The sequence below is a fragment of the Choloepus didactylus genome, chromosome 14 (assembly GCF_015220235.1).
Source record: "Choloepus didactylus isolate mChoDid1 chromosome 14, mChoDid1.pri, whole genome shotgun sequence".
Lineage (NCBI taxonomy): Eukaryota > Metazoa > Chordata > Mammalia > Pilosa > Megalonychidae > Choloepus > Choloepus didactylus.
Window position 1 is genome coordinate 47330710 of NC_051320.1, and position 16257 is coordinate 47346966.

The 16257-nt window shown below is 37.2% G+C and overlaps 1 protein-coding gene across 5 annotated transcripts in view; it reads right to left on the bottom strand.

Annotated features, from left to right (window-relative positions):
• The window catches only part of RUNX1T1 (RUNX1 partner transcriptional co-repressor 1), a 135234-nt gene that overhangs the window by 31293 nt on the left and 87684 nt on the right, over positions 1 to 16257 (bottom strand). For all 5 annotated transcript variants that reach the window (XM_037802984.1, XM_037802983.1, XM_037802987.1 and 2 more), the window contains 2 exons: positions 15563 to 15744; positions 4576 to 4826 (listed from right to left, as the gene is read on the bottom strand). In XM_037802984.1, the coding sequence (XP_037658912.1) occupies positions 4576 to 4826; positions 15563 to 15744 (433 nt within the window). The remainder of the gene's footprint in view (positions 1 to 4575; positions 4827 to 15562; positions 15745 to 16257) is intronic.

Genomic DNA, 16257 nt, shown 5'->3' on the forward strand with positions numbered 1-16257 from the left:
CGGACAACCTCTATGGAAAAAAAATTAACATTAGATATAATTTCAGACAAGTATCAGAAATCCAAGTCTAGAAATTGAGCATACTATCTGAAGTCCATAATGCAAGTATTAATGTTCTTTAGCATCACAGTTAAAATACTCCCATAAAAGTGTAACATGTAACGGTGTTTACCAAGTGAGCAACAATATTAATGAACATGAGCAGTTAGCTAGGATGCTCCTCAAAGTAGGAAACATGAGTCTCACTGAAAGGATAAGACGGATGGTTCTCATCAGAGATACTGAGAAATCTGTTGCTCCTCTTACAGGTTCACTATGGATAAGGCACCTCACATTTTACTGTAAAAGAAAGGCATTGGACACTTTAGACAACCCTTTTTAGGTTCTAAAGAATTGGGGTAGCTGGTGGTGGATACCTGAAACTATCAAACTACAACCCAGAACCCATGAATCTCGAAGACAGTTGTATAAAAATGTAGCTTATGAGGGGTGACAATGGGATTGGGAAAGCCATAAGGACCAAACACCACTTTGTCTAGTTTATGGATGGATGTGTAGAAAAGTAGGGGAAGGAAACAAACAGACAAAGGTACCCAGTGTTCTTTTTTACTTCAATTGCTCTTTTTCACTCTAATTATTATTCTTGTTATTTTTGTGTGTGTGCTAATGAAGGTGTCAGGGATTGATTTAGGTGATGAATGTACAACTATGTAATGGTACTGTAAACAATCGAAAGTACAATTTGTTTTGTATGACTGCGTGGTATGTGAATATATCTCAATAAAATGATGATAAAAAAAAAAAAAAAAAAAAAAAAGAAAGAAAGGCATTGGACTATAGTGATATTTTCCATTTTTCAATGATTTTTTTTTTTTTGAGATAACAATGCCACGCTTTAATTTATGCATTTCAGCTGACTGCATCAGCCAGCCTCCTAGTGAAATTCCTTTGCTTTCTCACATTTCAATGATTTTTTAAAAGTATTCTTTTTGGTTGCCACTTCTCATGACTGTTGCTCTGAACAGCAAACTAACCCTGACATGGTTTGGGCTTCCAGACATCTAGGCTACTTCTCTGAGGGAGCTATGGAAGAATTAAATAACTCTTAAGAGTTATGAGACACACCACATTCTATTTTTTATGAAATCTGAGTGGTTAGAAATCTCTTCTTAAATGGGGACAAAAACTAAATGAAAAATAGGGTGGGATGGGGGGGGATGATTTGGGTGTCCTTTTTTACTTTTATTTTTTATTCTTATTCTGATTCTTTCCAGTGTAAGGAAAATGTTCAAAAACAGATTGGGGTGATGAATGCACAACTATCTGATGGTACTGTGAACAGTTAATTGTACATTGTGGATGACTGTATGGTAAGTGACTATATCTCAATAAAACTGAATTAAAAAAAAAAAAAGAAATCTCTTCTTTAACTTTAGAGAAATTAAGACAATGAGTCACATGACTCTTTTCAGCCAACCATGAAATGCGAGTTAATTTGTACCTGACAGAAATGAACAAAAATATGACAGCTCTGTAGTTTCTCAAACTAAACAAAGAGCTAAATATAAAACATTCTGTATCATTACTGTCCACTTAGAACATATTTGTAGATACATTTTAAAAGTTAAAATTGTCAATGCCACCTATTGGCAAAAAAGTAAAACTGCAAATAAATTTTACTAATTTGCATAATAGAAAAGACATGGGGAAAAGTAATATTTAGTTATTGCTCTGTTTGTTGTGATCATTTCAAGTTGAAATGTTTGCAAATATGTAATTTTTGTTGATTTATTTATTGCCTGTGTTTTAGGGAAAAAGCACTATCGTTAAAATTAGTCATCACAGAAAACAGCCAGGAGAGTGATAAGGATGAAAATGTGACAGTGACTTTCATATGAAGGCTCTTAAATTTTGCCTTAAAGACCAAAAACTCTAATGGTCTCAAAGGTTTCAAAAATTCAAGGACTAAATCAATAATGATATAAGTGTTGACACTTGGAATAATATTACTGAGCAACAGGATGTCTTTGGCTAATGGGAATCAGGCATTTGCAGAATATTGCTAAGCTTTATCCCATATTAAAAAAAAAAAAAAAGTACATTTGAGCCCAAGTACTGGTGAAGAAACACAGGAAGAGTAAGATTCATCTGTTGATTTTGAATTTTGACAGTCGTTTGTTTGATAAAATCAAATCTTTAAAAGGAAAAAATAAAACAACCCACAAAGTTGCATTTATTAATTTCTCCATTTCAGATGCATAAATATTCAAAACCACACAGTTTTTATTTATATTCGTAACACCAGAAGGACGTACCAGGGGAAAATGGCTGCTAGTCATTAAAGAGCACATTTTCATTTGTGGGAAATCTGACACTAAAGTTGAATCTTAACTAGTTCTTACGTAGAAGATTTCAGCTAACGAGGCTAGACCTCTAAACTTACTTATACACTAATGCTGTAAAGTTATTTTATTAAAGGAGTCTAGTGAGTATATGTCCCTACATATAAAAGGCATTTATAAATCATATCAGACTAACTATACCAGTTATGAAATCTTTATATTCTCAAAATACCAGCCTTACATAACACAATAATTTGTTACTCATATATCAAGATTTTATTTTACATTAACACACACTAAACTCTGCCTGACTTTAGGGATGCTTAAGTAGTTACACATATTTATAGATTAGCACTATTAGTATTCTAAGCTAATATAATTAAAAGGTAAGGAATATGGTATAAAGAAAATCACATAAAACCAGTGGGTACAAACGTAATTCACAAAGGGATATTTTACATTACTAAGATGAATACATAATAATTGCACATAAGGATAATTGCTTCCTTGCAGATTATTTTATAGTGCACTGAAACTAGTATTTCATAAAACAACATTTGCTGCCTAAGAAATAGGCCATTTGCTAGCACCTACTAAATGGGTATCTTTCATTGGTCTTACAATGACCTGAGCACTACGCTTCTATTTAAAAATGAGTAGTTGTGGTTTTAGGGCATTAAGTCTTAAATAAATAGCAAAGCTTTTGCTTAGAAGAGGATTGTTTTCCCATTAGATTGTGGGGTCAAAATATCAATCCAGACTGAGAAATCACATAACCACTTTTGAAAGCTCTTTAGAAATAGTACCTGAGAGAACATTAGACAGATTGGCTATTAAGAAAGCACAAATATATGCTTAGCCATTTGTCTAATACACAATAAAAATGTAGAAATCACTGTTGTGGGAAAGCGGAACTACTCATTTCACTATGTCACAACCAGAGTCCCAATAACACCCCCACACTCTGACCCTCCCTCTCTGCTTTCCTGCTTTCTAGGCATTTGGAGGTTTGTGTGTGGAAAAGCAAAAAAAAAAAAAAAAAGACCTTAAATATGGCAATATGGCAGCTCCTATTTGCTAGTGACCTAGTTAGAAACCTAACGTAAACTTCTGCTCACCATGCCCTCTCTGCCTGTGAGTAAAACAAAACAAAACAAAACAAACAAAACAGTGTCACTACTACTCAAGCCATAGATAAACTGGCTAGCTGCAATTCCCCGAGTTCTGCATCCTCAGCTCCATTTTCTGGTTTTCTCTTGGACTTCATCCCCTGCGGTTTCCAGAATCCTGCCCACCAAATGGGCAGGTAAAGGATGGCCTGCTGGTGGTGGGCAGGGACGCTGGAGTTGGAGAAAGAAAGAGGGCTGACTGTTCCTCTCAGTGTTTGTAAATGGACTGCACTCACCAAAAATTGAGGACTGAAGGTGCTCCACCAACAGTGCACTTACTCCCTCATGATCCTGTCACCTCACCCACCGAACACACATCAAAACTTACCTTGCTCATCCTCCTCATTTTTCAAGGAAGACACTTGTTCTTTAGATGGCAATACCTCCGATCCTTCCTGGAGGTTCTATAATGCCTCACCTCCAATAGTTTTATGCAAAGAAGGAATGAACACAAACAAAAGCACACATTTTTTCCCAGACTCCTTCCTTCTTGGTATTCTGATTTTTGACTCAAAATGGTCAGTACTAAATTCAATCACTGGTCATTTTCAAATAAAGAAAATTATCAAATCATTCCTCAAAGAGCATCCAGTGAGTTAAACCACAGATATCACAACATATTTTATTTTGGAAATATGGAATATCATGCAGACCTGAGAAATCAAAATGAACTTTAAGACTATCTAGAATAAAAGATACAAAGAAAGAAAGCAAACTATCTTTTTTTTTAAAGATTTGTGTATGCATACTGCATATGAAAAAAAAATTCTAATTAAAAAGTCACTTCATATTTGTTATAACAAATTGAGGGTTTTGTATTAATTTAGATGTTCAGACCCATAAACCCTGACCTGCTAATTTAAAGAATAAAAATGATTAAGAGATAGAGCACAGCTGTTGAAGAGCATTTAAACACTAAATAAGTTTTCTCATAAAGAGGCAACATAAAGAAGAAGAGAATGGTTTACCCCCATCTCAGACTTTAAGCCTCAAGTTCAGTTGAGAAGTAATGACACAAGTCTTCAAGAAATCCCATAAGCAGTGAATAGATCCTTCATTCTTACCCATAGGTCTGTTTCTGTCCCTGAGGTCCCTGTGGCTGGGGTGTCGATAAGAGTCCCTGTAGTGGTGGGCAATGGCCATATCATCCAAACGGTAATGCTGAGGTGGCGGTGGGGTGGGGTGAGGCAGGCCATTGGGCTGGTAGGATAAGCCGTTATTTGGACTGTACCGCTGGCCTGGGCTAATAGTGCATGGTCGCTTGCTTGGATGTTCTGAGTGCAAAGGCTCTCTGTCAAAGCCATTTTCTTTGGTTCTGAGGGGGAAAGAAAAAGAGTTTGTTTCATGAGGTACTCAGCAACCAGCATAGTTCATACATTCACATTTTGAGCTTGTAATATAAACAGAATGTTCCTTTATTGGCCAGAAACTTTGTAAATTCAGCTTTGCAGAAACTTACGGTAGTTCACTGAAAACCATGCTGAGGTCTAAATGATTACAAGCCTGCACAAAGGAGAAAACATTTCATTTCTCATCAAGTTAGAAAGCATCTTTTCAGTTGGAGCAATCTCTCTGTACAGATTACATCTTAATTCAGAGTACTTGATTTCTAACAAGTTACCCTAACACCAGTTATATTTGGTAACAATTCAAAGTAAAATATCTTCACTCCCTGGAGGAAATTAAGGTACACCTATTCCATTTATCCATCCTGGCATCTGACTTTTGTGTGAAAGAACATCTATGAGCCGTGTTGTCCAATACAGTAGCCATAAGTAGCCATTTAAGTTTAAATGGAAGTTAATTAAAATCAAAAAAAATTTAAAATTCAGTTTCTAAGTAGTACTGGCCCATTTCAGGTGCTCAACAGCGACCTGAGATTAGTGGCTACAGCCATGGACCATGAAGACAGAGAACATTTCCACAATCTCAGAAGGTTCTGTTGGAAAGTGCTGATCAAACTAAGCTAATACAACCAAGCAAGGCAATTCTGGCATTATCTTGGTCACCAAGATAATCAATCAGCAGTGGATCTAGTTTGGAGCTGGCCAAACTAGAAGGATGATCCAGGTCAACTAACGCCTTATTTAAGAGTTGAGGAAATACATGTCCAGAGAGCTGATGTGACCTGCCTGGGGTTGCCAGGTCATGTGGGAGGATGGGGACCCCCTGTCTGTACTTCATCACATGATGCACAGAACTTTGAACTCAACTTTCAGAAGGAATGTGCTCTATAAATGAGATCTAATTACTAATCCCTGCTCCTAGATTCTTAAACAAAGTGATGCTAAGTAAATATTTACTGATTGAATATCTCTCTTATTATCTTCAAGACTAAACCAATTATGCAAACCAGATCCAACTCAGACTGGAATTGCAGCTCCCAAACTAATTTTTCACTCAGCAGCTGGTTTTCTTCACAAGATGGTGCTGGTCCTTAGACCAGGGTATGTAAGGAAATTTCCTCATAAGAGTTCTACCAATGCACAGTGGCTGTAGATTTCAGCATGCCTTTTTGGTTTTAGGTTGATAAAAAAAAGAACACAGAGGCTTTAAGAGACCTGTCCCACTTTCCTAGCACCTAGCGAGAGTCGGTGATAACACGGGAGGGAGCCGAGTGGAAACTGAATCAGCAGCAGAGATTATCAGGGGCAAGAGGACTCTACAATGAACCTCCTTTATGTCCCTTTGCAGCGGACCCCAGTCACAGCTGTATGCACACCAGACTGAGAAGTGTCAGGGATTTAAAGACAGAAGCTACGGCACACAAAGAACTGGGGGCAAGTCTGCCTGGTTTGATGTCCAACAAATATATGCCCATCATGTTCTGAAGAAGGAAGCATTGTTCTGGACACAGGAGCCCGGCCAATATTGGAAATGACAGCAGGAGTGGTGGTCAGAAGGCTCAACGCTGCTCCCGTGCGTGAAAGTATGTGTCTGCACTAAAACATACAGACTCCATATGTATTGATCATTGATATCAGACTAAGGCATCCAATATAGCTCAAGACATTACCGAAACATATTGCTTTGAAATAATTTCAGAAAGTGAAAGAAAACATTCTTGATATCGATCTAACTGCTAAGAGTACATCTATGTGATTCAAATATCTATTTTCCTATCCTATACACTTCTGAATAATACACTTAAACATTCAATGTATATTACCAGCATACATTAGTTGGAAAATACTTAAGACCATTAGTAGCTATGAACATAATGCTAACATAGCACCTACCTTACTGGCAGTGTGGTGTAATGGAAAGAGCACTGGACTGGGAATCAAGAGACCTGAGATCTAGTACTGGCTCTTCCACGACTAGCTGTGTGACCTTGGGCAAGCCACTTAACCTCTCTGGACCTCAGTTTGCTCATCTGTAAAATGAAAGGGTGGACTAGATCAGTGGTTTTCAAACTGTGTCACCTGAGATACTTCAGGGATTCTGCAGGTAATGAAGAGTTTTCCCCCAAACAATCAAGATTTAAAGGGCCAGAGGAACCCGCTGAGCAAATTTATTTGTTTTAGAAATTGGGGTTCCACCTAAGATTTTTTTTTTTTAAGGAAAAAGTCAGCTGCTTAAAACCAAGTTTGAAAACCACTGAACTAGATGATTTCTGAGGTCCCCCTAGTTTGAGAACTCTGCCATTTAATTATTCTATATTTATATCAAAATGTCATAGTTATGCAGATTAAAACCCACAGGGCTGATGGTCCTCTGGCCAAATTTTAAGTTCCTAAGTCAAGCAGTTAAGCCAAGGTCTCTGTTCCTTGCGTTCAACAATTTGCTATTTATAGCCCCCCCCCCACAAAAACAGAAAATATCTTCAACATGTCTTATAGCAGCCCCTGTAGCATTTCTACATATCAAGACATCCTTGACCCAGTTGTGTCAAACCACCTCAACTTACTGACTTGTCCCTACGTGTTCAATGATAACAACAACCTACAACATTGGAAGAGGTCTTACAATTTTAAAAACAGTCAATTATGCTACTTATCTTCATCCTCAGATCAGCCTTCTGATCAGGGTCATTACATCAATGAATGTATTATTAAGGAAAAAGCAGCTTTTTCTTTTTTCTAAAATAAGGATAGTGATGTGCTACAAGGTAGGGCTAGGACCTGAGTCTGTCTTTTCACTTCCATCAGGTCCTTGCTCTCCTATCCTGGGTCCCAACACTCCATTAGCTATTGAAATAATAAAGCTTACAGAGGTATCTATATTTTAAACTATTAAAACTTTCACAACCCACAGAAATAGAGCTATGAAGGGTGTCCCTGGATCTTCCTCAAGTCTCATTCCTGTCTACTTATAAGATCAACCCCATTCAAAGCATGAATGTTCAGAATAGGAATCAAAACAACTTGACTGCTTTTCATCTGTTTCTCAGAAATGCCTATAACTATACCTAATTTGCTAGCATTTTTATTTGTTGCCCTTTCAGAGTATATTAGATAAAATTAACAAATAACTTTTCATTGTTCCATACCAGCAATGTTGTTGAAATAGTTCCAATTCTAATGGAAAGCCCATCGTATTTCATGGATTTCTTGAAGTCTTTTATTATTTTTTTTTTTTTAAATCAACCTGGAGATATTCTACAACCCTACCAGAAGAAATTTTCCTGAATACATTCTAACTACTTCAACATTTAGATGCCCACCACTTCTCTCCCAAGGTCTGATGGTCCTAAGGCTTGAGGGGGGCTCAGGGGTTCACTCACACACGAGCTGTGTGACCTCAAGTCACTTCACTTTCAGGCTTTGATTTCCTTCCAGTAAAACAGAACGAATAGGAAACAATATGTGCAAAAAAAATTCAAGAGACAACCTAATTTACGCTTTACCCCACTTCAGACTATTATTTCCCAATTCCTCAATATGAGAAGCTGAAAACTATTTGAAAAACAGAAAACAAACAAACTAACTTTTCTCTGTATGCAATATTGAAAAAGTCATGATTAGCTAGTGTGCATTGACAACACATTAAAAGCACTATAAAGGAATATATATAGTCAAGAAAATGGAGAATTAAAAAACTCTATTACAAAATCGCAAAAATAAATAGAGTAAGAGGACCAGTCTCCTAAAAGTCACGATCAGGGGTAAGTTTTTTCCCTAGATCAAAATATTAAAAAAAAAAAAAAAAAAAAAAAAAAGTGGGAAACGTATCATTGTAAAGACTGTTCTAGGAGTACAAATTGGTACAAAATAATAAACCTTAGAAAGGAAATGAAAAACCTTGAGTTTTAACTTTAGTCCTGTGCTCCCTCCTCCAACTTACTAAAATTTGGGAAGACATCCCAAAGTGCACCTGTCCAATCAACCCCATCCCTGTCTTGCACTTCCTATACCAGCCAATTTATGTTGCCTTCTACCCAGTCACCCAAGTAGAAACTTAGAAGTCACTCTATTCTCCAAACAAGTCCTGTTGCTGGTCTCTGAAGAATCTGTGGCACAGGCTCCTCCTCTCTGTACCAGGAACCTTTATCTTGGCCCAATAACATGTCATTTCACTCCACATACATTCCCGCCAGAGGCCAGGGGTCATCCAGATTTGTTTGCTCTCTGTCTCAATGGCTAAGTCCCATCCCTAGACATAGATCCATGGAAAATGAGTTAAGAATAAGATGCTGGATCGAAAACCCCTTTGAGGTCTAATATTCTGTCAGGCAATGAGGACTTACTTTATTCTTGCATTTTATAAGTGTATGTCTAAATCTTAGGATGTAACAATTCTATTAAAGAACATTAATAATTTAATATTAAACATATTGCTTCCCTGTTATAGCAAATGCAATTTGTTGAGGCTTCAGAAAGACTAGACACTGAATCAAAGGGAAGAAATGATTGTCATCATATTTTCAAAAACACAGTTCAGTAAAAGGTCTCTTCAGGAATTGCTTCAGGAATTTTCAAAAACAACATTTTATTGGTGTTGCTAACAAATCTGAAACAAAATGTATCACAAATTCCCCTGCTTCCTTAGAAAACAAAATCAAACCTAATGCTTCAGGACAACACACGGGGGTTCCCTATGCCTTGTGATCACTGTAGGGACAGTGGGAAATTTAGATGGTGAACAGAGAGTTGAATGATACAGGGCATCACTCCAGGGCTAGACAGAGAAAAGTGCCTTCAATGTCTCCATCACTGTAACTACCTAGAGATAACCTTCTGAGCAGCTTGAGGATACCCTTAGGAGCAAGTAAGATGCAGGTGGATGTCTGCCACTCCAGACACCCAAGCACAATGCCTGGCTCTCCAAGGATTACAATATTCAAGTTCACGGAGCCATCTGGGCAATCCTCCTGATGCAAGAAGGTGGAATGCTCCTGTCTTGTGTCTCCTGTAGGGACCTCTCTGCTCAGCAGTTATACTGCCTGTTCCTGGCCATCCCCCTTGCTTTTCCTACTATCTGCTCACTGTTGAGGTATTCCATTTCTACTGCTCCTGCTGCTTGGAACCGAGCTTCTTAATTCTTATCTATGCTCTTTATGCTATGATCAGAGTCCTCCAGTTTTTTCTAGTATGTTTCTGACACACCAATAAACAAAAAATGAAGGGAGAGAGGGATAAGATAGGATCTTGGTGAAGAAATCATTCAGGACACTGTTGAAATGACTACATTAATTTAACTTTATTTATTTGCTTAATTTGTTTTTGTTGCATTTGTTTGGTTTTAGGTGTCCAGTATGTAAGAAACTATCTTCAATTTTAGTGGGATTACAAATACAAGCAAGACATGATCCCGCTAACCCTCCATAAGATTATGATTTACTATTAAACAAACTTTTTGGAAGTGTGCTAGCAAGAGATCTTTTAACATAAACATGACTTAACTGGAGATATAAAACAGCTGTGTCTTCACACAGGACCTATACATGACATATACCATAAAAACAGCACAAAGGTGATATTGGCAAACAGAGGAAGGAAACACTCCAGAATGTAATGCTGTACACTGAAATGAGCAGGGGCTTTGGAGTCTTCCATAGCTTCAAATTTTAGTTCAGCTCCTTGCTAGTCAAAGGAACCCAGAAGGTTAGAAGGTTTAACCTCTATGGGCCTGTGTTTTCATCTGCAAAAAGGGGGTGACTGTCTCAGGGCTACTGAGAGGACTATAGGAAAGAATCTACAGAGAGAGCCTAACTCCTATTCAGTATTCAGTACGTTAAAGGACTTCATTTCAAGCTGGCTGTTCAGAGGCTGGTGGTATAGAATCACAGTTATAAGACCATGGGTGTGAGTCAGGGGAACTAGACTTAGAATCTCATCTGAGCCTCTTACAAGCCATGTGAGCTCAGACATCATCCAGCCTGAAGTTATACAATAGGACTGTCAGAAACGAAGTGCTCTATGTTAATGAGCAAATTTTTTCACACGGAGCCTGATACAGCTTTAGAGTTCAGTAAATGGCAACCATTTTTATATTTATGATTGGGAAGGCTTCATTAAAATAGTAGATACTCTCAGTGCTAGGATATGAAGTATGAGTGGAACTACAATATATAAGAACTAAGTAGCAAGAAATAAGGTCAGCAAGTTAAGGTTGAGGCTGGAGTGTAAACAGACCAAAATGTCCTCTACAACCATTCTATCTTTTCTCATCATATAAATGCAATTTTAATGCTGTTTCACTACAAGTCTTCACATTTTTTATGTGACTCATAAAAAATAACTTCTATGGGATGATTACTTCTTGAAAATTAAGAATTCATAAAAGACACAACACAAAACAAGCACATATGAATATAAAATTCCTACACTTTTTTCATGGAATACTGAATGCAGTAGGTAATACAAATTTAATTCTTATTCACAGTCAATTAATCCTGCAATTCTTTGTAAAGCTTACCTACCTTTTCTCTTTAGAGAGAAAACAATGAAACTTCATTCTTTTACAGAAAAGGAAAAATGGAACTAGTAGATTCAGCTGATGTGTACAATACATTCAACCAACACAGTTCCTAAGTGTCTGCCTTCTAACCTTCCAACCTTCAGCATTTTCTACACCTTACTCATTAAACCAGGAAACCAGGCTGACAGTGGATCTTCTGTCATTAAAAGTATTTTTAAAACCTTAGTATATTATACTATAGCAATTATCTGCTTGAGCAATTATACAGAAGAAGTAAATAAGTGAAATTAACAACAACAAAAACAACCCAAGTCTTATTTGAGTATTCCTTATTTAAACTCCCAATATTAAATATATTTTATGCAACTGGAAGATTTCATGTATGTAAACATGCTGATTTCTCCATGAAGAAGCTGTGACTTTGGGAAAGTTCTTTGGGCCTTGTTCTCCTCAAGCAGTAAGAGAAGAGGCTGGTCTGGTAGATTGATACAATACCAGCTGAAAAATTATATAATTATAAGTTCAAGCAAATCTTTTCAGAAAATAATGTTTAATAATGGGGGGGGGGGGCTGTTGCACTCCAACTATCCAGCCTTGGCCATAAAAATCTAGAAATGTAAAACAAAGTAATTTAAAGCATAATTACATTAAAATATGATAAATAAAGGAATCAGCTCTTCATAGCAATCATTAAAGATCATTAAAAAATAAAAGAAGAAGAGAGAAGGGGAAAGGGGGTGGGTATCATTCATACAAAACTGCTGACCATTCAATTTGGTTTTGAAGCAAGATTCTCTGGGTCAGAAAACAATATTAAAGATAAATTAAAAAGCTGTAATCTCAATGAGAAAAGAAAGCTAGCTATGACAATTACCACAAATACTATTGTAAATCCTTATTTTTATCCGTTCTGCACTCCAGGAAATTCAGCTCCAATTGCTCTTTTCCCTCCTTACTTTGTGTGCAAGTTTGTCTTCATGAGCCATGGAGAGCAGTTTTAAAGAGTGCTCTTAACTTCTAGTCTCTGTCCTTGCAAATGTTCACTTTGTTGAAACTACTCTAAAAAAGATTCATATTCACTTCTCCAGCTTTTTTCATCACCGAATGGCAAAAGGCAGGCCCAGTAGAAATAGTAAACCTCCCACATAGCAGAGTGGAAATCAGACTTTTCTACTTACTTTCCCTAATATTAAAAAAAAAAAAAAAAAGCAAGATTTTTAAATGGAAAATTGTCTTTTTCTAATTTGGGTTCTACAATATTCTACCACAGATCTACAAGTTCAGTGCAGTTGTTCAGGGACTCTCCCCAGACCTATACTAAAAAGGGAGTAGGATAAGTTTCACTGTTCCATACAGGAGGGAAAAAAAAAAAAAGATTTCATAGACTTCCACAGAGCATTCATTTCTCTGTAAATAAAAATAATGCTTAAAAACAAAACAAAACAAAACACCATAACCAGGGACAAAGTAACAATTATATTTAAAGATGAGAAGAACATTAAATTTGCCAAAACCCATCTCTAAAACACGTGACAACTGTTTAGTAGATTAAATCAGCAATCGCTGTAGAATTTAAGCCCCAAAGTTGTAAACAAAATATAGAGCGCTCTTTTGTTCATGACATGTCATGAACAAATTACCAAAATGTGTTTTCTCCTCAGGTGTCAGTTTTTCCCTCTTTTAGTGACTGATGGCTCCCAGTGTTATTACAGAAACAGATTGATCTTTTTAATGAGCCAGTTTAATAGACTCCAAAATCTCACCGTGGCTGCTCATCCATGTCAGACCATATGTACCAACAAAACATTCAGTAAAACAAAAAAAGCTTTGCTGTCAGACAGCTCCATACTCTATAAAATTTCATACAGTAGATCTGGATATACAGATAAACAACCAAAGAGGAGGAAAATGTATATGCAAACAAGATGTAGAAAATACATGCAAAAAAAAAAAAAAAATACTGTGGAGGGCCGTATTTTCTTGGCTCTGATCAAATTCCCACAAGATACAAATGTATTTACACAACATATTCTCATTACCCTTCCTCCTAGCTCTGAGTAAACCCAAGTGCCATCTTTCCATTGTAATGCATACTTTAGGGTTCCACTTGAACAAAAATGTTCCATCCAAAGATCAACTGTATGAATTCTGACTCCAGCAACTGTCTATGAACAACCAAAGGCAGGACAGACTGGAGACTTTTTTTAAGAGAGTTCTACCTGATTGAACACATGCATATATGCACACACAGCTGCAGACCATCAGAACAAGAATGCTCCATATCTGCAGAATTTAATAGGATGTTTTCCTATTGATAATGTTAGCATATTGCTCAGCTTATACCTCAGGATTGTCCAAGGAAAATTTAACATGAAACCATTCAATATAAAATACTGGCAAAGAGCCAGTAGGGAAATGGCTAAGAATATAGAGACATGAATGAAACAAGCTTTTGTACTGCTGGTTCCCAGTTATTTAGCAAATTAGGATTTTTACAATAGGTTGTATCCATTTCCAACTTTTCCCTGTAGGGAGTATCTTTACATTTATCAGAGCTATCTAAATCTTTCCCTGATAACCCTTTCTCCTCTCTCCAAATACATTTTCTTCTTTCCCAATTTCCCATCTAATCTCTCCCTAATTCTTTTATCACATTATCCTGCAAAAAAGGGAGTGGGCCAACATGTCAATACCTCCGTGCAGTACTACTTTTATAAAGGCAAATGGGTTAGAGTCAGAGAAGGCATGCACATGAGAATCATCCATGCTGAGGCTACCTCTTGGTTTGCAGCATCATGTGGACATGCCCCTAGGGCACCTGAATTAAGTTTCCTTCAAATGCTCAAGTACTAAATGCTCTATTCACTCCTAAATGTGACGAAGAAATAGTTTGCAAGAATAAGAAAGTACCGCTGTTGGTATGTCAAATACAGAGGTGGGTCTACAACATGTCAGGAGACTAAAACTTACCTTCTGCTTTTGTACTTTTAAACTATCAAGGGAAGGCGCTATGTCAAGAGGAACAAAATTCCAGAGAAAGTATAAAAACTGCTTAACAGAGGATTAGGTAATAACTATATGTTAACTGACTGGCTTTAAATGATATTCTGATTTGTGAGGCAGCTAATAGATTTAAAGATAGGGCACAGACAGATGTCTCTGAGCAGCTCCAAGGCTCCTATGTGCCTAAGAATCTGAAACATAGTTGTGCCACAGTGTCAACCTCTCAAAGGTTGTTAAACCAACACCTGGTGAGATGCAGAGAGAACAGATGAGTAGAGAAAGGAAACAAAGCATATGAGTGATAAGTTTTTGAATGCAGTTTCATTTTAAGTTTCTCCATATTTCACAAATTCCATGCAAAATGCTGATAAGATTTTACATTGCTAGATTAGAAAATAATTATGTATGAGAATGAGGTATTTATGAAACTTGTTTTTAATAAAGTGCATGGAAAGGTTCACATGTGTGCCTTATTCAATAATTAGTACGGTTTAATGGGTAATGGGCTATATATTATGTTTCTTAGAATTCCCAGTTACAAGAGCAGAGTGTCAGATAGAATACTGGTTGACAAATAAAATTCTTCAGTAAAAAAACCATTTATTAGCTCTATTATTTAACTCTTCTCTCCACTCAATTCTTCCAAGCTCCCTAGAAATTTTCTCTTACAGAACTCAAATTAAATAGCTACTGTACTGTGTTTACTGTGTAACACATGAAGGTCAGCTTTCAAAATCACTGTGTTTTAGAACCACCTGGGTAATGAAGAGGCACAGGGAAAAGTAGAATTTCTGCTAAGAAAACTTGTAGCAGCAAATGTAATAACACTGAATGGTAAAATACGTGCTCAGGTTGAATTATGCAGTAAATGAGAATTTTAATATTGACTGTGTGCCTAAGAACCAAGGGCAATTGGCACACTGAATATCATGCATCTTCACCTTTTAGCTTTAATACTACTAGCAGTGAGGATTAACCTGCACAAAAATCTAACTGACAGAAGTCAGAGACACATCACTCTGCAAAAGCCCAGGCCAGAGCACAGGAGCCAAGGTGGTCCTTCTAGCTTACTGCTATTTTGCAAGAACTCTAGGCCAGCAGTTTAAAAGTGATCTGAAGTACATCCTTATACCACAGGGAATGAAGAAAAGGCAATGGTTAGCCCCGGATCCTCCTCCCTCTCACCTGTCTGGAGTTCGCCTCTTCCCGTTTTCGTTCACATCGAGAAGCAGCTCTGAGGAGTCAACAGGTGAGGTGGTGCTGGCATCCAGAAGCAGCTGTTCATGCTGGGCGAGGTACTGGGCAGGGTTCTGTTTGGCCAGTCTTGCACAATGGAGGAGCTCACGCTGCAGCAAGGGCAAGTTGGCCTGCAAAGGCATGACAGAAATGAGAAGGACCAGAAGGCTCCCTCTGACCAGTCAAGCTAGTCTGTTTTTCAAACACTAGTATGGAGGAGACAATGAGACTATATGAAAATGTCAAAATGCATGTACTAGATTTCATTCCCAGGCATAAGTCCAAGGACTGGACTACACCAATTAGCTTCTACTTGCGTCTCGACCGTCTCTAGCACAAGGTGTGTGACCTTGAGGCATTTTTGCTTATTTTTAAGGTCCCTGCCCACTTGAACATAATAATATTACAAGTTATACAACAGGAATGGGAGTTTCCAGCTCTACCCACATGCAACTTTTGTTTTCTCCCAGGAAGACAGAGGGTATGGGAAATATATACATGGTCCATGTACTTTCCAACATACTGGGTTTGGTACCTTCTGACCCACACAGGTAAAACAAGCTAATCTTCTGAGACACCTTTGGTCAACTGCTAACTTCAAATGAGAAAAGATAAAAGTATATAAAGATAAACATATAGATTAT